Here is a 23,051-nt window from a genome sequence, read left to right on the forward strand (position 1 = left end):
CTAACAGGAACTACGGGTGGATGGAAATACCCCTACTGAAAAAGGTTCTTCAGCACAGCCTGACCAAACTGAGCATCAGCTCCTGAGCTCATGTGAAGACAATAATGCTTACAAAAAGCAGATGGGGAGGCCCAAGTAGCTGCCCTAGCAATGGACTACCAGGAGACATATTTTTGAAAAGCAACCGCGGCTGCCTTGCCCCACACCAGGTGTGCATGAATACCCTTAGGAGGTTTCAGCCCTTGGACCGTGAAAGACTCTGTAATGCAGGCGGCGATCCACCGAGTAATAGTCGCCTTAGACGCCTGCTTACCCTGAGGGTTACCAAAAGTCACAAACAGTTGAGAAGAACTCCTAAACTCTGAGGTTCTGTCCAGATAGAACTTAAGAGCCCTTCTGACATCATGACAATGCAGAACCCTTTCTGCCTCTGAGGTAGGGTTCGGAAAAAAGACCGGCAGGGAGATCGACTGATTCAGATGGAATTCAGTTACCACCTTCGGCAGGAAAGCAGGATTCGTCCGTAGGACTACCTTACCCTTGTGAAAGACCAAAAACGGATGCTCCACCGACAAGGCCTGGAGCTCACTCACCCGCCTCGCAGACGTAACGGCGACCAAAAAGGACACTTTCCAGGATAGGTACTTGAGGTCCACCGTAGCCATTGGTTCAAAAGACTTGTGGCACAACACCGTCAGGACTACATTTAGGTCCCACGGCGGATGCGGACTACGAATTGATGGGTAGAGGCGTGTCAAGCCTGCAAAATGCCTCCTAACCACTGGATTACCCAGAGAGTAAGAACATTGGTCCGTAGAAAGATAAGTGGAGACCGCTGAAAGGTAAATTCTGCATGACAGAACGTGAACAACCGACTCTGCTAGGAAGGATATGAAGGACAGCACCGTGTCAATCGTAGCCCCCCTTGGGTCCAACTGTTTTTCCAAACACCAATGACTGAACCTGAGCCATTTACTTCTGTATTGGGATTTAGTCGAGGGTTTCCTGGCTGCCTGGATAATATGCATGTTATCCGCAGACAAGTTAAGATGTTCTAAAGACTTGAACTCAATACTATGCCGCCAAGCTGAGCGATTGTGGGGAGGGGTGCCAATCTGCTGTTCCCCTTGGTAAAGAAGATCGGGGGTCACTGGTAACCTGATTGGCGGATACACCGACAGGTGTTGAAGTTCTGAGAACCAAAACCTGGCCGGCCACCACGGGGCTATGAGCAGAAGGGAACAGTTCACTGAGTTCTTCAGCTTCCAAATCGCTCGATGGACTAGAGGCAGAGGCGGGAAGGCGTAAGCTCTCATGTTGTGCCATGGAATCTCTAGAGCATCCCCCAGAGAGTAGGCTCCCAGCCCCCCTCTGGAGGCATACTGAGGAAGCTTCTTGTTTACCACCGTAGCGAAGCGGTCTACCTCCGGTGTGCCCCAACGCAAGAAAATCCATGAGAGAACGTCCGCCTTCAACTCCCACTCATAGCTGACCACTGTCCGCCGGCTGAGGGCATCCGCTGTGACATTCAGCTGGCCCAGGATGTGCACTGCAAGCAGCCAAACACCATGAAGCACAGCCCACTCCCAAATCTGGATGGACAAATCCACGAGAGGAGGAGACTTGGTTCCCCCTTGCTTGTTGATGCAATACATCGACACCACATTGTCCGTGCGTATGCAGACCACTTTGTTGGCTATGACCGGTCTGAACGCCGTGAGCGCTAGGAAGATCACCAGAAGCTCTAAATGATTTATGTGGAGGAGCTTTTCCTGAGGTGACCAGAGATCCGAGACCTGAAGAGGATCTAAAGTCGCACCCCACCCCAGGAGGGAGAAGTCCGTTGTGATCGTCACCGTAGGGACTGGGTCCTGAAACCCTGCACTCACCGACAGGTTGCTGAGAGATGACCACCATTCCAGGTCCACTCTCATGGAAGCCGGAATCATTATCAGCTTGGAATCGGGTCCACAGCCTGACACCAACTCCGAAGAGCCATCTGGGTCCGCCTCATCTTGAGACGAGCAAGAGGAAGAGCCAACACACACAAGGCCATGAGGCCCAGAAGCCTCGGGAACCACCAGACCAACATGCTCTCCAACTGCTCAAACATCTGACACGTGGCTAACAGATCCGCCATCCTGTCCCCGGTCAGGTACACTCTGCAGTTGATCGTGTTCCAGCGAAAACCCAGGAAAATCAAATCCTGCGAGACTGTCATGGAAGATTTCGGCCAGTTCACAGACAGCCCAAGATGCAACAGGAGCTGAAGGAGAGACTGAAGATTGCCCGCTGCTTTCAACGGACAGAGCCAGTCGTCCAAATACGGATTCACATGGATACCCTGCAGACGAAGATAGGCCGCAATCACCGGCATCATCTTCGTGAAGACACGCGGCGCCAAACTGAGGCCAAAAGGAAGCACTCGAAACTGAAAGTGCTCATCTCCCAAAGAAAAACAGAGATATCGCCTGTTGGGATTCCAAAATCAGAATATGCATGTACGCATCCTGAAGATCCACCACACTGAGCCAATCGCCCATCTTCAAGGAGGACCGTATCTGGCCGGGCATGATCATCTTGAATTTCTCTTGGGGTAGGAAAAGATTGAACTGGGAAAGGTCAAGGATGGTGCGCAGGCCAGCCTGGTTGGGTTTGGGCACCGTAAACAGCCGGGAGTAGAAGCCCTCCCCTCGTTCCCCGAGGGGAACGGGTTTCACAGCTCTGAGGTGCAGAAGTTTCTGAACTTCGGCTTTGAGGGAGGGCGAGCCCGACAGCTGAAAAGGAGGGTTGAAGGGCGGGGTAGGGGTTAGGGGTAAGCGGAAGCCCGCCCGAGCGACTGAAAAGACCCATCTGTCTTCGGTGATGGTTTGCCACGCCTCCCAATGAGAAGCGATGCGTCCTCCCACCGGGGTCTCGTGCAAGCGCATACAACCCTCATTTTGCAGGTTTTTCGGTGGTGTTGCCACCTGAACCTGAAGAGGAGGCTGAGGAGCGGGAGAAAAACCAAGTCCGTTGTTGTCTGCGGTGGTTATTCCCCGAGGGGATATCCACTCTGCGAGATTTCCGGTCAAGGAAGCCCTAAAGCCAAAGGAGGGTCGGCTTTGCGACAGTGGTCTCTGGGTTTTGAAGGGGGTTTTATCAAGGACTGACAAGGACTTAGCCGTTTGAGTGCTATTCTTCGTCTTGGTGAGCTCTACATCTGTTGAGGAATGAAAGAGCTCCTTACCATCGAAAGGAAGGTCCAACGCCTTGTCCTGTACCTCTTTCGAGAATTTAATGGCATGCAGCCACGCCTGCCGTGAGGTATCAACCCCCAGCATAAGGCCGCGTGCCGAGGTGTCCATGTGATGAGCCGCAGCCTCCAGGAGATCCTGGGCCAGGACCCTGGCATCGGACAATCCCCTCTTAAAGTCTTCCAGATTCTCGACCGGGATGAACTCCTCAAACTCCGACAGACCTTTCCACATCTGCATATTAGCCCCCGCTAACACCAGTTCGGCATTGGCCTGCCTGAGCTGCAAGGCCGAGATGGCGAAAATATTCCTCCCAAGGGAGTCAAGGAGCTTATCCTCCTTTCCCAGGACCTGAGTAGCCGTCGTGGAAGAGGATGCTGCAGGCCTGGACTGCAAAGTGGCTGCAGCCAGTACTGTGGAGGAGGGGTGCGGACAAGACGAAAGGGACACCTCTTCCGAAGAATGCATCCTGTATCACACGTCAATTTTCTTATTGACGAACAGTCCAGAGTGTGGCTTCTGACAGACCCTATGGACCTCGGCCAGAACGTCCTTCTGCAAGAACAGGCCGGTACGCTCCAAGGGAGACAGGGTGAACTCCCCAGAAAGCACACCCTCCTGCGGAGCGGCTGCCTCGGGCACTGGAACATCCAAGAAAGCCATCATGTCCAGTACCCGGTCATGGAAAGCTCTGATAGAGCGGGGCAGGTCCTCGTTGTCCTGATCGCCTTGCGTGTCATCCGACAGGTCAGGATCTTGCTGAGCCGCGTCGGGCGCTGCCTTGTCCACGGGGAACAATGGTGGCAAAGGCGGAAGAGTCGGGGAAGGCACTGTGGGCAAGGGAGGCGCTGGCGGAACCACCGGAGGAACGGGTGGAGCCGGAGGCGCGGGTAGATATTTCTCCCTAAAAAGCCCTTTGAAATATTCCCTCATGGGGTCGGTACGCACGAGCGTCTGAAATTTACAGAAAAAGGCTTCCTCCGGGGACTGCTTTGGAACCTGAGGCAGCCTCTCATGAGGAGGATAATTCCAGGGACGTAACGGGGAAGGGTTCCACACCGGCCCCTCCACCGACAAATCCACATAAATCAACGGTGCCGACCCCACAGGCAACGAAAAGAGTGCGGAAGGGGCATCCGGGCGTTGCAAACAGAAACTGGCCGATAAGGATGCGCACAATGGACTCTGTGTTCTCCCACGGAACCAAGCCCTACACCTGAGGCCGATGGCGTAGTTGTAGGGGCAGCACCCAAAATGGCCGCCGTGGTCATGGCAGGAACAGGCGCCATTTTGTCATCACCTGAGCGGAACTGCGGCAAGTGAGGCAGGGGTCCCCGTCGATGGATCAGGGGTCTTAACTTTAGCCTTAACATAAGGGACCTTGGCAGAGCCGGTACTGTGAGGCCTGGAATGTTTCTGTGACATACCAACTGCCAAATTAGCCTTCGAAGGAAGGACCTTGGCACTGCCGGTAAAAGAAGAACTTTGCTTCTTTGCCCCCTCAACAGGTCTGGTGTCGCCGCAAGAGCGGGAACGGTGAGAAACAGCTTTCACCGACAAGGCCTTGCTAGACCTCTCAGAACTGTTGGTAGCTTTAGCCACTGTACGAGGGACCTTGGACCCAGGTCCGGTAACAGCCTTATCTGCGTGGGCCTCGAACATCCGTTCGGGACAGCAAGTCCACCCAAGGCCTCGGGGCGCACCACGGTCTTATTTTTGAGGGAAGCCGACAGAGAGGCCTCAGAGTATGCTCCGGTACCTCCACAAACAGTCCACACTGGAGGTGCCCCGGAGCATGCTCCGGTATCCACAGGCCCCTTACGGAGTTCCTCGGAGAAAACTCTGGTACAATTATTAGGCCCAACGGGCACCTCAGGGCAATCCCTGGTGACAGAGCGATCAACGCCCCTCCCGGTCCGGGAGGAACCCAGAAAGGTATCCCCTGGCTGGGGTGCTCTGAAAAGCAAAGAACTTACCAGGCGTTTCTTCTTTTCGTCGATGAACGCCTGAAAATGCAAAGGAGGAGTTCGCCGAAACACCTCCTCCCACCGTTCCAACCGACGTTGAAGTGCCCGGACCGAGAGGGAGTCGCAGTAAAAACAGGCGTCCCAACGGTGATCCGGACCCAAACACTCTAGGCAAGGAGGATGGGGATCCGCCCTCGCGAAGCGACGGTGACACGAAGAGCAATCCGGAAAGGAAAGTCTAGTTTGAACAACATAGACAGACTAGTAAACGATCACTAGCGAGAGCCAGAGAGGAAAAAAGGGAAGAATATCTTCTGAGGATGCAAGTGCGTCCAGTCCCGAACGAGCAGAGAAAAGGACTGATGGGCGATGCGGAGGGCGGATCCAAGGTTGACGGGGTTAAGACACATTTTTTAAAACATTTTTTGGATGCTTTTTACAAAGAGAGATGTCCCATAAATATGGAGGAAAGGGGATGGGACGTAGGAGTATTTGTACGTCACCATTTCCTTAGTTTTTATGTTATGTGTTTAAGTTTTTCACATTTTACTCCTTGAAGAGGGAGATATGTAGAGAATTGCATTATAGCTGGTGTCTCGTGCTGTCATGCAACTCCTTCTTGTTGTTCGATCTGAGGGTCGTGTGACAGCAGAGATGGTTGCTGGGGATGTGAAGCGACAGTGTGCTGCCTCCGGGTGGGGCTCGCTTTGGAGTAAAGTTATTTCCACTTACCCACGGTGTCCAGTACTTCCTTCAGGTTGGATCTATGATGGGATGAGGAATGAGCATGTGTTTTGGAATGTCAAGGAAGGAAAAGCACAGAACAGAGAGGAATTGAGGAGGGTAAAGGTCAGGCCCCTGTGGGTGGGGGGGAGAGAAAGAGAGAGAGAGAGAGAGAGAGAGAGAGAGAGAGAGAGAGAGAGAGATTGAGAGAGAGGTGACCAAGTCCTACCCCAAGCAGCCTGTGGTAGTGAGAGAAGAACTGCAACCTTGGTTCTACCCGAGCCTTGCAGAGATGTCTACGGGACGACAGAGATAAAAGGTGTGGGAATCCCTAAAGCCTAGTACTGAGAAACTTGAACTAGAAGAACCAGGGTGTGGGAAACCCTTAAGGCAGAGACTGGACTGACATTGTCAGTAGAGGTGTGATTATTTGGGGTGGTTGGTAGGGATTGCTTGTGAGGAAATGTGTTATCAATACCTTGTCTCTGATCCTTTGTGGCGCCCAAACAGCTATTTGATAGCTTCCAGTTAAATATTTCCAATATGGTCCCAGCTTTAGAAAAATGTCAAAATGAGCCCTACATATCATTGGAAAAACCGCGCATGCGTATTCTACACCCGTCTGCCTATCGGAATATAATGGGAGGCAATATAATGGGTCTTGGGACTCATCACACTGAGACAAGACTTTCCAAATTCTCAGGACAAAATAAGAACCTATAATCACATCCAGTGACAATAGCTAAAATGTTGGCACCTATAACAAAAAACATTTATACAAAAACCCCATAAATTCAAATATACCCATAAACAAAAGTCCATCAAACACACTGAACACATTTCATGAACTAGACTATAAGTCGAGGATTGCCTACAACCTCAAAGAACACCCCCAAAGAATAAATCCTACAGAGGGACCAATTATATGCATAAACCCCTTAATCCATCCAATATTCTGCAAGAACAACCACCTCTGCCACAAAGATCCCTTCAGTCTGCACCTTCTTTGGACCCATACTCTAGACAAGAATGTATTGAACCCAAAAGCCACCTTATGTTTGTACTTTGAAAACACAGGCCACTTTGAAGCCCTAACAGATTTCAATCCACATTAGATAAGTGAAGGTTTAAAAAATGTGCACCTCAGCCTACGATGGGAGGAAGAAAAAAAACAAAGTGTGGTATTGTTTTTCTTGCCACCATTGAGTAATGACGTGTATGTTGGTCATCTGAAAGATCATACCAGGACCCACGGATGCATGCAACAGGTAGATGTCCAAGCTATAGTTTTGTAAAGAGAAGGTGGTTGAGGGATTGGGGAGGAAATCAAAATACAAAGAGTACTACTGCATGTTCAAAGAGCACAGTCAACATAAAACAGGATATCCGATACCCCAATCTTTCTCATAATATGTTTATCCCTGTGTGTATATGAACTCAGTGGAGGACCTCCATTTTGCCATGCACAACAAGCCCATTTAAAAAAAATGTTCATTAATCAAAGTCATCCCAACTTACATCTTCAACACCATACCCTCGCATCTGTAGTGGGGGGAGGACTATATTTCCCCCATTAAAAGGTAACATCATGACTGGCCACCATGGGGCGCACGGATGATCGCCTACCCCGTGTGAGCTCCGTCGTCGATGGTCCGCGAAGTGACTTGAGCCCCCACGTCGCGACCCCCCCCACGGCGACAAACCCGTGATTAAGGCGTCAGAACACCCCCCCACGGAGCAGGAAAAAACCCGAACGAAATCGGGGCTGGGAAGCCCGGGAAAACCCTATCTGAAGTTTTCACCCCGTCGGTCGCGGGAAAACGAAACTAGTTGGCCCGACGCAGCCGCAGGCGGGCCTGCCTGGAGGAGAACACTCGACTTCTGGACTTCCCGTCAACGTGCCTACCCCAGACCGCAGCCCTTAGTGCTCGAGTGCCCCCGCTGACTCCCCAGCACGGGCCCCCACTCCTGGCCTGTGGAACGACAGAAGGCCCTGCCAGGGAAGTAGGCCGCACCCCGAGTCGAGCGCGGCCTACACAGCCAGCTGAGATCAAGGCTCCTCGTAGTCCCGAAGCCCGTCACTCGGTGGATTGAACCGGACCCCCCCACCTATGAGCGCCCGGCATAGACGTACATCGCTCTAGGTGGCCCCGATCCTGACCAGGCCACGTGGAGATAAAGAGGTGGCGCAGGACCCAAGGTGAAGCGCCCGACCCCCTAGATAACTAATGGCCGCCATCGTCCTACGCCTCACAGACTGGTCACCTAAACTTTCGATGGCTTCATGTCAACCCACACGAGATACCGAAGATAGAAGACAGCCTTGAACCTGCATGTCTTCATAGAGGGTAGGGACCCCTACTCAGGGGAGTGTGCCTCCTCTTACCCTGGTTGTACTGTATGGACCCACTTCACAAACTAGCCAGATTTGCCTACGATCCTCTCCCCCCGCCACGCAGGCCTGCAGCAAACATGTCCACGGACCCATCGGAGGAGAGTGCTGCCGCCACCAAAGGAGACATTACCACATTACTGAATGAGATAAAAAACATGGGAGCCAACCTAGGCGGTAAAATCGATAAAATTACCCAGAGGTTGGACAGATTTGAGGAACGGTTGGAATGTGTGGAAAATGATCAAACGTCGATTGATACCCTCGAAACCCAGATGGATGTACAGATCCGTAACATTGAAAAAAGAGAGGTTGAGGCGCTTTTTCGGTATCCCAGAGCGTGAAGGAGAAATTGAAAAAGACCTCAGAGATACCATATATGATATCATAAAAATACTCACCGCTGATGAGGAAATTGATGAGCCCATGACCGAACGCATACACAGAGCTGGTGGACCGTCCGGCGGCCCGTGTTCCGTCCTAGCCAAATTCCATCGCTATCAGGACAAGACCAGGATTCTGGAGAAGGCCAGATCCGGAGGCCCACTCACAATGGGGGGCGCCCAAATCACGATCTTTCAAGATTTATCGTCACTAACACTGGCACTTAGACGCCTCTGCAGCCCCCTGACGAAATGGCTCAAGGACCAAGGTACACGATATAGGTGGGGCTACCCTTTCTCGCTCACTTTTGAGCACGGTAGCAGAAAAATCGTGCTATGCTCTGAGGACGAAATTAAGGACTGCATCGCTGACTTTCTTGGCACGGGCTCGAAGGGCAACGAAGGAGGTGACGATGAGCAGCTAGGACCACAGTGGAAGCTCCAGGGCCCCAGGCGCAAGAGGGTGAAGGGATCGAGGAAATATAGACGCGCCAACAACACGCCTGACAAGGAGCAAGGGAGTTGAAATGTGTACGACCCGGCCAAATGTAACTACCGGTGAAGAACGAGACACTGGCCCCCGCAGAGTTCCGAAGAAGTAATATCCGTCGTTGGGGTGCCACCGCTGGCGGGTTACCCCTCAGGACTAAGCGAAGTTGTAAACTCTCGTGGGAGGCCCCGGGAACGCACGTAACGTTAAACTTTTATATGCTTGTTGCCATTACTGTTGAAATGTTGAAGTTTTACAATGTTTTTGGGGGGGGGATTGAAAAGGGGGCTCACCCTTAAGTTGTGATGGTATATTGGACCGGGACCGTGAAGCAATGGTCCCCACTGATGGTCCGCCAACGGGCCGCACAATGTCATCCGGCCCGTACCGGACGCCGTCAACAGCTGCCCAGGCAGCACCCCCATTTCCCAAGCTCAATGGAGCTCCACCAGATATGGTGGAACAGGGGGGGAGAGGTGAAGGGTCAGAGACACTTGGGAAATGTATGCGCATCATCGGGCGCACTCCAGAATGTCACCGTTCAGATGTCACTGAGAATCGGCAAACCTATCTGGCTGCAACAAATGCGCGATCCTCAAACCCGAATCATCGATGGCTTCACTTGAGAAGTCTAAGGGCAAGGGTCTCCTGAGAGTTGGGACTGTCAATGCGAAGGGACTGAACTCTCCTACTAAGAGATCACTTGTCCACAGAGAATTCCGTAGATCTAACATAGACATTCTTCTCATCCAAGAGACGAAATTTGCAAGGGGAGAGGAGCGAAGAATCCTGGGAAGACGCAGGGGTATGGAATACTGGGGCTCCGGCCCACTCAGAAAGGCAGGTGTCAGAATCCTCATCAAGAAGGGAGTTGGGTTTGAATTGGAAAAAACTTGGTCGGATGTGAGTGGTCGAGCCCTTCTAATAGTGGGGAGAATTGCACGAGTCCAGGTCACAATTGCTACAATATACTCACCCAACAGCGGACAGGCCGCATTCCTTAGGAAAACGATCCCCAAAATTGTGCTAGAGACCGCGGGTCAGCTCATCCTAGGTGGTGACTTTAATCACTGGGTAGACCCTGCCGTGGACTGGAGACCAGGCACGCCGGGCCTGAAGACCCAACACAAAGGGAACCATACTGAATTCGCCACCATGATGGATCTATACGACCTACGTGACGTGTGGAGGACTCTACACCCGGACGAAGGTGGCTTCACCTTTTATTCGCATCCCCATGGCACACTCACACGGATAGACTACATATTCCTTTCTCCTGACCTTTCAGAATCCACAAGCTACTCTGGAATCGTCCCAATAACATGGTCTGATCATGATATGGTCTTGGCGGACGTCAATTGGACCGACCTACCAGTCGCTGGGGGATCTTCGCGCTGCAACGAGTCCTTTTGGACTGATGCAGTGTTCAAAAACGAAATGGAGACCGAGATCGAAGAATATTTTAAGGTAAACAACAACGGGGAGGTCTCCAAACAAGTGATTTGGGAGGCTGGGAAGGCCACTTGGAGGGGAGTACTGATGCGCGAGGGCTCCTCTAAAAAAAGGGAACGTAAGATTATAGAAAATAAACTGCGTAATGAGATACACCATCTGGAAGCGGAAGTAAGAGATAATGCAGGGGTAGACCCCACCAAACTAGACGCAGCCCACCGTAAAAGGGAGGAACTACGCCTGTTAGAACATGGCCAGGTGGTGAGAAAACTGCAATTCCTCAAGCAAACATATTACGAGAAAGGGGACAAGGCCGGTGCACTACTAGCTGCCAGGCTAAGAGAACGGAGGGAAGAACGTAAGATGATAGAGATAACAGAGCCCACCACTCCCCCGACCGACCCCCCCCCGCTCAATTCCCGAGTGCTTTGCCGACTTCTACCAAAACTTATACACCTCTGAGCTGATCTCTACCCAATCTGACATATCCTCCTATCTGTCCTCAATCAACATGCCTACAGTAACACTCGCGGAAGCCGAGCTCCTTGATACCCCAATACTTGAGCATGAGATACGAGATGCAATCAAACGATTAACGCTATGGAAATTCCCGGGGGAGGATGGTTTCACGGCAGGCTTTTACAAAACCTTTAGCGACCAACTCTCTCCCTTCCTCACGGAACTTTTTAATGAGATAGTGGACACTGGGGCTGCACCGGAATCTTTCAAGAAAGCCCTCATAACAGTCATCCCTAAGGAAGGCAGGGACCCCAAATTATGCGGATCATACCGTCCCATCTCCCTCCTCAACCTCAACGCCAAGATCTATGCTTGAGTGTTCGCCACAAGACTGGAAACCTTTATGCCTAAATTGATCCACCCTGACCAGGTTGGGTTTATTCTTGGGAGACAGGGTGCCGACACCATGCGCAAAACTCTGCATCTCATTCACGCAGCACATAATCTACCAGAGGACCCAGTCCTCTTGTCCATTGATGCAGAGAATGCCTTTGACAGGGTGGAGTGGGATTTCCTGAGAGCAGTCCTCCAGAAAGTAGGGATAGGCCCCAAATTCTGCGATGGGATACGTGCAATATATACCTCCCCCAAAGCATCGATATTCGTGAACGGGGAGTATTCCAGGTGGTTTGCGCTGCAGCGAGGAACTAGACAAGGATGCCCCCTTTCCGCGATCTTGTTTGCACTAACCCTTGGACCCCTGACCCAAAAACTTAGAGAAGATCCCCTGATAGAAGGTATACGGTTGGGAGAAACGGAATATAAAGTAGCGTTGTACGCAGATGATATCCTTCTACATGTGACCAAACCCAACGACTCTATTCCCCATGCCCTAAAACTAATAGAAGAATATGGCCAATGCTCCGGCTTCAAAGTAAACAAGTCGAAGTCCACTCTCTTCCCCCTCCAAGGCACCCCTGATGAGAACAATGCCAAGTTCCTACCACTCGGGCTTAATCTGGAGCACACGAAACTGCAATACCTGGGTATTCAGATTACTAGATCCCTAAGCGACTTATATGAGGCCAACTTCCACCTCCTCCTCCGACGATTCGAGGCAGACCTTGAGAAGTGGAGTAAATTGACGATCTCTTGGCTGGGGCGTATCAACGCCGTCAAGATGGTGTGCCTCCCCCGCTTCCTCTACCCTTTCCAGATGCTCCCAATTGAGATGCCCAAAACATTCTTCACAGAGGCCCGTAAGATCATGATGCGATTTATTTGGCAGGGGAAAAGACCAAGGATCGCATATGACGCACTTATACTCCCCAAAGACAAAGGAGGGGTAGGCCTTCCCGATCTAGCTACTTACTACAAAGCCGTCGAGCTACGTGTCTTGATTCCGCACTTTAGAGACCACAAACACCTGCAATGGGTACAGATGGACAATCATTACATGTCCCCCGCCACGGTAGCGGAATGGCTATGGTCTCTTTTTACCAGAGGGTCCAGAGGAGAATCGAACACCATCCCATACTGACCACCATATGGAGCATATGGCACAATGGGAAAGAGATGCGCGAAGTCACAACCTGGCCATCCCCGCTCAGTCACTTGTGGTCTCCTGGCATAAACGACCATATTCCGAATTTAGAACGGTTTCAGTCATGGTATGAGGCGGGCCTGGAGAGGGTGGGGCAACTCCAAAGAAAGGACTCGTTCATAACGCTACCGGACCTAACCACAGCATTAGGGATAGGTAACTTATCGACATTACACTTTCTCCAATTGAAGGGGGTGCTAACGAAACCTGAGTGGAGAGAGAAATTGAAGAGAGATCTTACCGCCTTCGAGAAAGTACTAGACTCCAGAAAGGAAATAAAAGGTCTTATATCTGTGATGTATCAGATGCTAATAGCGGCGGGGGGTGGATCCACAGACCCCCTCAGATCCAGGTGGGAAAAAGACTTTGGTGAAGAGATACTCCCCGACCAATGGGATTTAATGTGCAGAGCTGCACCCAAAGCCTCCTTGTCCAATCAATACAAGCTCCATGCCATAAAGCTCTTACATAGGTGGCATTATGATCCACTTAAACTCTCTAAAATGTTCCAGTCGTTGAGCCCGAGATGCTGGAGGAACTGTGGAGCATCTGCTGACTACTGGCACATGTGGTGGAGCTGCCCGCATATCACAGCGTATTGGACCGAGGTCCTGGGATGGATTAAGGAGATCGATGGAATCCAAAGAGAGCTCGACCCAGTCCTTGTGTTTTTCGGCCTTGAGAGAGACGATGAAGAGTGGCTCCGGGTGAGAGGTCTGGCCCCCCAACTGCTGTTGGCGGCGAGAACCCTGATAGCGATCAAATGGAAGTCTCCCCTAACCCCAGGGAAAATGAATGGATTAAACTGGCCACGAGCATCTACGTGATGGAAACGATCACAGCCTCCCTGCACAATAAATCAGCTAAATGTGAAACCTTATGGATGGACTTTAAGAACAAACACATCACACCTATCACAGACTCCCAGTCAGTAGAACCCTCAGAAGCCTAACTTAACGAGGTCATATTCTAAAGAACACTGCGAAGGATCAGAGATTCATTCCCAGCAGCCACGGTGACGACAGATGTCGCACTATGCCAAATATGTGCTCCCAATGTTTATGTTAAACGATTATACTTACGATGTACATTAACCCAAGTGGGGGAGGGGGTGGGAGCGGGTTGGGGTGAACAGTGTAAGAGACATACCCAGGCAAATGGAACTGTCACGAATCTAAGCCATTTTAATATTGTTTGTTACTTTGCATTGCTTCTCTGACATGTACCCCTGGACGATGTACAATTTTCTTTGAATACTGTTTGCCCTTATTTTGTCTTCTGTTTCTGTAAAACCAATAAAGGAAATTTTTTTTTAAAAAAAAGTAACATCATCAGGTGCCAAATGCAAGAATGTCGAAAACAGAAAAATCTCAGTGGCGGGTCTTACGTTGACGGGGAGGATGTATCAGATTCTATGAGCTCAGGCAGAAAAGGTCTGTCTTCTGGTTCTTTCCTTCCTTTATGCACATGCCCTTACTTCTGGAAGATAGTAGGCGTCCAGAGATACTGATCTTGTCAGAGAGATAGCTTTGGCACTTGAGGGCAATGACCTTGTAGATGATGCAGCAGCATCTGAAGGTAATACGCGCTTGCATCAGTAGCCAGTGCAGTTCGATAAGGGTTGTGCTGCATCAAAAAGGACACATCTCAGGGGTTCCAGGTGCCAGGGTGGTCACCGGAAAGGCCTTCCAGAAAAGAATTGCCAGTTTCCATGTGAAAGAGGACCAAGGAAGGCTTGGAGAGAAGATCTGAAGTAGGTTGCTGGGATGAAAGGCTTGATCTACCAGAGGAGGGAAAGTTACTTGTATCTTCCTTGCTATGTACTCCTTGAAGGATATGTTTCTGTAGATGTGGTACTTAAGGGACTTGACACAGGCAGCTTGGCTGTGAAGACATGTTTGGAGGTTTGGTAGGTAGGTCAACCAAGATATTAAAAAGCACGGACCTCAAAGATTTGAAAAGCAGACAGCTAATCATGATGCCCCCTCTGTTGAAGTTAGCATGTTTTTTATGAAGGATCCAACAATTTGCCAGCATAGCCTCTGAAGTGGTGGGGCCAGAGGCCATATGACGCAAAGTTTTAGAAATGAAGAGAAGATTAAAATCTTTATATTATAGGAGTTTATATATCTCAAGTCGATGCTATGGGAGAAAGCATGCATTTGCGTGGAGAGAGCAGAAGGTAGGGCAGGGAACAGGTGGTTTAGAACAGTCACAAAGATCCAGCCACAAGGAGACAGTAAGGTGAGGTTTGGAATTGGTTAAGATTGGTACTTACTGTACGGTGGGTAGATTGAGAGGGGAGATGTTGGAAGCTATGGGTCCAAGGTGAGTCAACAATGTCAGCTGGGAGAGAACAAGGGCGGAGGTCAACGCAGATAAAAAGTGAGTCTTGGGAGAGGGCATGTCTGGATGAGCACAGGCAGGCTCTATCCTCCAGCGTGCATCCGCTGCACTCATGGAAAGACAAATAAGAGCCAGGGAGACACCAGCTGACCCATAACTGGCAAATCATGGAAGATATGCCCTTTACCATTTGTCAGCCATCTTAAACTTTATAGTTTCTGTCCATATATGAGCCCCTCTTGGCACAGTACATTTCCATGTCCTTTTGGTGCATACTACGGATGAAGTTGTCCATGACCTGCCCACCTCTCTACCTCACATGTGAGTGGCGTGTTGGCAGGTGGCCCACACAGACCAGTCCACCCTGTGTACTTTTTCTGTGCATGCATGCTCATATCCTCCATGGTTGTACTCTTTAGTCTCAGTAGGGGTGGGACCTGCTTACCATATGCTGTCCCCCATGGGAAAAGCAGACCACCCTTCTTTCCTCATCACCACCGCAACCCAGTGCCATCTCCGAACGGGCGCTCAACATCAGGGGTGGAGCCTCTCCACTACTCACTGATGTGGCACTTGAGGAGGCCAGGGCCAACCAGTCCACTGCACATGTTCTGGATCAGGTGCTGACACTATTATGGGGGAGTGGGCATGCATTCAGGACATTATGCCTGGGCCACTCCTCAGCTGGAACACAACACTGATGCCGCCTGTGACTTTGATCTTCATAGTCTGCCACATCTGGTCTGAGGCGGGCTGATTCCATCAGTCCCATTGTCTCTAGGGCTGTACTGCACACACAAAGCCTTTGGCTCCAGCATCTCTCACTTCCCCACCCAGGGCCTCACCTACCCATGAGTGGAGGGTCAACGTTGGGTACTCCATGCTTGCCCCATCCGGCCCATGATGCGCTGCAGCCAACACCAGCCACTGCCACCTCATCACACTTTTCTTGCCGCTCAAGCGGCCAGGAATCTCCTCTCACTTGGTGTGCCCAGCTTACTGGAGTTTCAGAAGCCTGTGAGGGGGAGATGGGACTCCAGCCCACCGTGCCCCGCCAGAAAGCTCTGCTGCAGCTGCGCTGCCTTGTTATCCCTGTCAACCCTGTTAATGTTTTTTCTTTTCCTCTCATGCCGCATTGCCGCCGAGCCAGGCCAGTCCATAATCCAGGGCCAGGGGTGGCCTGGCCATTGTCCAAGCCCTTAGGCATTGTAAAGAATCTCTATAAGGGGTTCGTTGATACTACTGGAACTGTAAGATAAGTTGCAGCGACACAATACATACTATCAGATTTCAAATAAACAGTGTTTTGCCACGCGTGTGTGTGATTTCTTTCCTTTTACAGGTTATATGACGTGTAACTCAGCCTATTTGCCTCAGATTGGGCCATAGTTTGTCTGCTAAAAGCAGTTGGCACTTCTCCAATAGTCAGGATGTTAGGACAGCCAAAAATGTCCAACTCAACCTTTTTAAATCAACCATCAGACTAAAAGAAAACATGTTTTTTCCAACAGAATCAACAATGTCGCTAATAAAGGAAATATTTGCAGTCATCAATTAGATGTCCACCTCCCCTGCTCTCTCCTCTATCCTTTCTGACTGTGTTAAACTATACAGTAAACTGGCCTCGTCCAATAAAACAATTATTGATATTCATGCTAGCTTCTGTATTCCAGGTCCAAACCTTTCACTGACCTCCTTCCAACCTCCCCCCTCTATCCGTCTTCCTCTACTTCCTCTCTCTTGCCCTGGTTGATCATCTTTTATGCACTTGATCTGGCTCACTTCTCCACCAACCATCTGAGGACAGCAGGGATCGCAGGTTCTGCACTGGACTTCTCTCTTTCCTCCTCGTTGCGCTTCATGTCAAACATCTATCCAGGCGGATAAGTCGGTCCTGTCAGTGTTGTGGTTGTTAGGGGAGGCTAGGACAAGCCTGACCTGGTGTTTGCCCTGGCTGGATGTGAAGTAGACAGTTAACTGGTCATCGGTCTACTGAGCAGTGCTGCTAACATCAATCTGTCTGACCAGCACATACTAAAATATTTGATCTTACATGGGCATATTGTGAATGGGCACAAGTGTGCAATAGTGCCAAGGAGCCCTCCTGACTTTGTGAAGGTTCAAAGGTTTGGGACCGCTTTACTGTGGTTACCTATTTGGCAGAGTCCCGCTATGGAGGAGTGAGGGAAGATCATGCCCAGGTTGGCCTGCCAAGCAGTTACAATCATGTTTGATTTCTCATTCATCAGTGGGGAACAGCATTACCCACAGATCACAAAGACTAAACAAAGTTAGTTTTGGTTAATGAAAAGGGTGTCCGAGGATGCACGTCAGAGAGACAGAAAAAAGCAGGCTATATTGTAGGAGGCATTTATAGATCAAGAGATTAAACAAAGAAAGAAAAAGTCAAACAAGATAGAAGGACTAATGCAATGCCTGGCCCTGTCCTCTATGCTGGTTTGGAAAGAGTGGTGAGAACAGTCTCACTCGTAAGTACTGTGACGAGGAAGATGGGCGAGGGGGTAAAGAATGGTTATGAACTCGAAAATCAAATGCAATGGGTATGAACTCAAAAACGATTTTTATAAATTGACTAAACAATATATTTCTTCCTATTCCTCAGATCTTTTCAAAGAATTACTCATAACACACAAAACCAGAATGATAGCAATGCTATCAGCGACTTAAGTCCAGCACCACACCATAGACCGAGTGGGCATGCATCATGGGCTCATGCTTAAGCATGGCCAGTATGATTTTGGTCTTGATCTACATTGTAGTGGCAGTGCAGGTATAAGGTGACTTTTGCTTTAGGCAAATCTGTGATATATAAATACAAAGGCAGGAGTGTGAGGCGCTCACAGAAAAAAGGGCGATGACATGGCACATCGATGTCTGCCGAGATCTGAAATGGCGCTGACAGGTACTGTACAGTTTTCAAACTTCAGCGTAGGGGAACATAGAAATAAAGGAGGGGTTGAGCATAGGACACATGGGAAGCCTCTCAATTCTATACTCTCTCCCAGATAACAACCCCAGTCCTCTAACCCTGAGCGTGTAAGAAATCCAAGAGCACCACATAATATATCACATCCTGTCATGAACTCGTGTCATTAAGTGCATTTGGAAGCAAGCAATGCTGCAGTGAGTAGGCACACAGCTACTTGTGGTATTAGGGTGTTTGACCCCGTGGCTACGCGTGCCTCGAGTGGCCCACTCGCAAATGACTTTCTTTCCAAAACAATTCCACAATTATTGAATATTAGCACAAATATTGAAAGTTTGAACTTAAAACCGTTTTCAGTCTCAGGAACACATTTTGTGACAGAGTGCTTCATCAAAACAAGGGATGCATAGTCATAGAATGGGAGGATATGTGTGAGAGAGGGAGAGAGACAGAAAGTGCAAGCATAAAGGGAGTGTGTGAGATAGTGTGGGGGGCAGAGAAATAGAGGCAAACTGAGAGGGTGGATCAGTGTCTGTGTGACTTAAGTAGGAATACAAGCAAAGACAGGCACAGAAGCAGAAATGGTGGTAGGAGGGTTAAATGCCCATAAAATGTAATGCACTGTTGATCAGGAATTACCATTGATGAACCCAGCAGCAACAGACTGATTAATAAAACTGGTGGCTCAGGAAACTGATGAGTTATGTTCCAAACGGTACAGAAAAGTTCGGTGTAACACAGACATGCCAGCAGCACTGCAATAGACTGAAAGGAAAAGAAACATGTATTAGCAGGCAGCTGATAAAAGAATTTACTAGACATAGCTTCAAATTGATTGTTCAGAGATATATATATATATTCAGTAAAAAACTTTGTTAAAGGGACGTTATGGTTAAGTTGCGCTACTAAAAACCTATCAAATTCAGTAAAAAAACGTTGTTAAAGGGACGTTATGGTTCCAAGTAAAACCGAAAACCCCCTGAAATTCGCCAGTTATAGTAAGTTAAACAACCATAACTCGTGCCACCACTGTGCACTGCTAAGACTAACACCCAGGACATCAAAGATGACATCACAAATGCCATTGATGACATCACTGATGACATCACATGGGCATTTACTTTTCATAAAAAGTCTGTGAAATGCATTCTTATTATAATGTTCACAAAAAAGTGTCAAGGATCATTTGAATAAATATCATGAGCTACTTAGTGCATTAATCAATACATTGATATAAATACATTCTATTAAATTCTATCAAGCATACTAACGTACTCATGTAGAAACATACGCATTGTGTGCAGCATGTCATCAATGGCATTTGTGATGTCATCTTTGATGTCCTGGGTGTTAGTCTTAGCAGTGCACAGTGGTGCCACGAGTTATGGTTGTTTAACTTACTATAACTGGCGAATTTCAGGGGGTTTTCGGTTTTACTTGGAACCATAACGTCCCTTTAACAAAGTTTTCTTACTGAATTTGATGGGTTTTTAGTAGCGCAACTTAACCCTAATATCCCTTTAACAAAGTTGTTTTACTGAATTTCATAGGTTTTTAGTAGCACAGCTTAACAATAATATCCCTGAATGTATGTACATGTAACATGGAACACAATGAACCGCCTCTACTGAATTTGATGTCCGCAAACAATGTCCGCTGACAGGGGCGGACAACAGCAGCACTACCCAAAAAGTCTGGGGGGTATCTTTAATTGTTATATCATAACATATGAACACTGCACACATTCACAAACCAGCACAGATACACATTATATGTAGTAATAAATAAGAAGTGTAACCCATATATATAACACAACAACCATTCATTTAAATACAATATGTTCTAAAATGGAATAAACCAAAAGAAGAAAGATAGGCTTCCAACATGATTACCTCACAGAAACTCCACAACTAAGAGCAACAGCAGATGTACAGACCAGTAAGAACACACCTTACCAGAAGCTAGTAAGTGTACTTCATTTTACTCATATATTTCTAAAATGTCTGTATTAGATACAAAAAAAGTGATATCATTTTTTTTTCTCACAGAAATGTCTAGTAATCTGGAGTGGCTAGAGGAGCATTTCCCACGTGAGGAAATGTCTGAAGATAGTGATAAACCAATTAATAAATATTATTTTATATACATTTAACATATACTTTTTTTGTACAGACCATACAAACATTGAAATTAGTAAACAAAAAGAAATATTGAATAAGACTCTCCAGCACATGGAAGAAAAAATTGACATACTCATGGAAAATGTCAACAATTTAAAAAACTTTGTGGAGGATCACTTGAAAGAAAAAAACAGATACCATTGTCCCACATGTACCTGTCCCCCCTCACCATATCCCACTCAATTATCCCCAAACCCTCTCCATGGACAAAAACGTTTTGATAAGACTTCCATCACTTCTTCACCTCATATGAATCCTCTTGAAACCCCCAATTCTCCTGTGTTTGTCTCAGTTTCTGCTTCACCCTCTCTGTCATAAATTTAACATCCATATATAATAAAGTAAAATTATTATATTGTGTCCTAATTCATTTCTTGTCTTTTTTTAAAAAGCAGTTCAGGTGTCCGCGGACAGCTCAGGTGTCCGGAATTTCCGTAAAGAAACGAAAATGGGGGTGTCCTAAGGACACTATACCTGTCCGTGCTGCTCGCATGCAAGTTGAAACTGCTCTAAGAACACACCTGGTGTTCGGGATGTCCGCCATTAATCAAAATGGAGGTATTCTAAGGACACTTCACCTGTTCGTACTGTTGGCAGGAAAGTTGAAACTGTTCTAAGAACACATTTGATGTTCGGGATGTCCGCAGTCAAACTAACACACGCAGTGTCCTGAAATGTTCGTAAACAAAATGGGGATGTCCTGAGGACGCTAGACCTGTCCGTGCTGTCCGTAGGCAAGTTGAAACTGTTCTAAGAACACATCAAGTGTCCCAGCATGTTCGTAAATAAACAAAATGGGGGTGTCCTGAGGCCCTATACCTGTCCGTATTGTTCACAGGCGAGTTGAAACTGTTCTAAGAACACAAGCAGTATCGTGAAATGTTCGTAAATAAACAAAATGGGTGTGTCCTGAGGACGCTATGCCTGTCCGTATTGTTCGGAGGCAGCTGAAACTGTCCTAAGAACACACACGGTGTCCTGAAATGTTTGTAAATAAACGAAATGGGGGTGTCCTGAGGGCGATATGCCTGTCCGTATTGTTCGCAAGCGAGTTGAAACTGTTCTAAGAACAAACACCTGTTCGTAACTGTTTGTTTCGCTTGTGACGCACTTTTAATTAGTTTCAGGACCCTAACAGTTTCCGTAGAACACCAACGCGCATGCGGAAAACAGTTTCAGTGCATTTGGTGTCCTGCGGACACCCGTTCCCTTCGCGGACATGTTCGCAAAGCTATCATGTGACCGCGCCCACGCTGAGCGTGTGTTCTGACTGCGGACACTGTCCTTGTGCCCGAACAATTTAAAACTACCTTTTCAGGCAATCCACACAATATTTTTCAATAATAAATCACCATAGCACAAGTCCCAGACAGTAATCCTGACTTTCTACATACTTTTTGGGGCATTTTGATCCTTTTCTTAGTGTTCGATCTGTCCACAGACAGCGCAGGTGTTTGCGAACCGCGCACAAGCACCCCTATAAAAGGCCACACCCCAGAACTCATCCTCATTGTGTTTCTGGCAATCTTACAGAACGCAGTGTATTTCAGCTGCCAATTTTCCAGATTTATTTCTGAAACCTGATGGCATCCATGGCTCCACTACTGCCACCTGGTGCTACATCTGCCTCAGCACCACCCCCACTCCCTCCACCACCACCACCTCCCCAAGGGCCTGAAGAGGGGAACAGCAGTGAGGATGCAGAGGAGGATGAAGAGGATGATGATAATTAGGTAGTGGAAGTCCCTACTACCAGCACTCGCCGTGAGTCTTGGGTGTGGCAGTTATTTACCATGGTAACGGACCTAAGGCGCGTGCGAACCAAGTCACCTGCAAACAGTGCAAAATGGTGCTCAGTCGCGTGAGGATTGGTTCGTACAGCTTTGGTATGACTACTATGAAGCAACACCTAAGGTCGTTCCACGCTGGGGCCATTCTCAAGGTTGCACCTTGCGAAGAGCGTAGTAGGTTGACTTCCTCTACTACATCCTCTGTTTCCGATCCTGTCACCACAAGGAACACTCCTGTGGGACAGCGTATTCCTCCAGCTGCCTCACAGGCCATTCGCAATGCTGATGACCCTTACCTTTCGAGGGTCACAGTTGTGTGTATGTACTGTGACGCAGTACTCTGCAGGGGGGAGAGACTTCAAAGTGCTTTTGAGACTCTGGTCTCAGAGCACGAGAAGACCTGCTCACTACCTAAGTAAGGCCCACCCTACATCTTCCTCTCTCCATCTGCCCTTTCTTATCCCTGTGGTTGGTGTCCCCCCTTACCCTCCTTTTCCCTCCTCTCCTAGTGTGTCGTGTGTAAAAAACCAAAAAAATATATAAAACAACAAAAATTTAAAAAAGGCTCTTTTCAGAGCCGCCTTTCACAGTTTAAAATTAAAAGTGGAAAATAAATGGAGCAGGTCCTTGTGTATTTTTTAGAAGTCCACAGTTTGCGAACATCTAAAGTCTTGGGGTGCTGCCCTATCATAACCATTGCAGTTTTGTCTGGGAGGAAGTGGTGGCTCTGAAAAGAGTCTTTTGGTGGTGTTTGTTTGTGTTTGAATAACTTGAAATGGTCAACACCTACTACAAAATGGATGCTGCAATTCCAAAAAAGGTTGCAATGCATTTTGTACATTTCTCAGAAAAATCTCATTGCCAGCATATGTAAGATGGACTCCATCTCTGCGAAAAATGTATGTGCTATGAAACAGAATATTTTCATTGTGAAAAGAGGACATGCCAACATATCTTAGAAAGGCACAAACAGCCTTATTGACATTGCGCCTTGCTTTCTCCATTTGTGGACCAAATGAAGAAGAACGCAGCCACATTTGTCTCTGCGCAATCCGAGAAAAAATTACTTGAGAATTTGGAAAG

At 48.4% G+C, this 23,051-nt stretch overlaps 1 protein-coding gene across 2 annotated transcripts in view; it reads right to left on the minus strand.

The window, feature by feature from the left end:
* LOC138569274 (multidrug resistance-associated protein 1-like) overlaps positions 1–23,051 on the minus strand; it is a 1,459,677-nt gene that overhangs the window by 1,254,208 nt on the left and 182,418 nt on the right. For both annotated transcript variants that reach the window (XM_069647112.1, XM_069647111.1), the window contains exon 3: positions 18,638–18,763. In XM_069647112.1, the coding sequence (XP_069503213.1) occupies positions 18,638–18,763 (126 nt within the window). The remainder of the gene's footprint in view (positions 1–18,637; positions 18,764–23,051) is intronic.

Source organism: Ambystoma mexicanum, chromosome 2q, assembly GCF_040938575.1.
Source record: "Ambystoma mexicanum isolate Mex_15411 chromosome 2q, UKY_AmexF1_1, whole genome shotgun sequence".
NCBI classification, from domain to species: Eukaryota; Metazoa; Chordata; class Amphibia; order Caudata; family Ambystomatidae; genus Ambystoma; species Ambystoma mexicanum.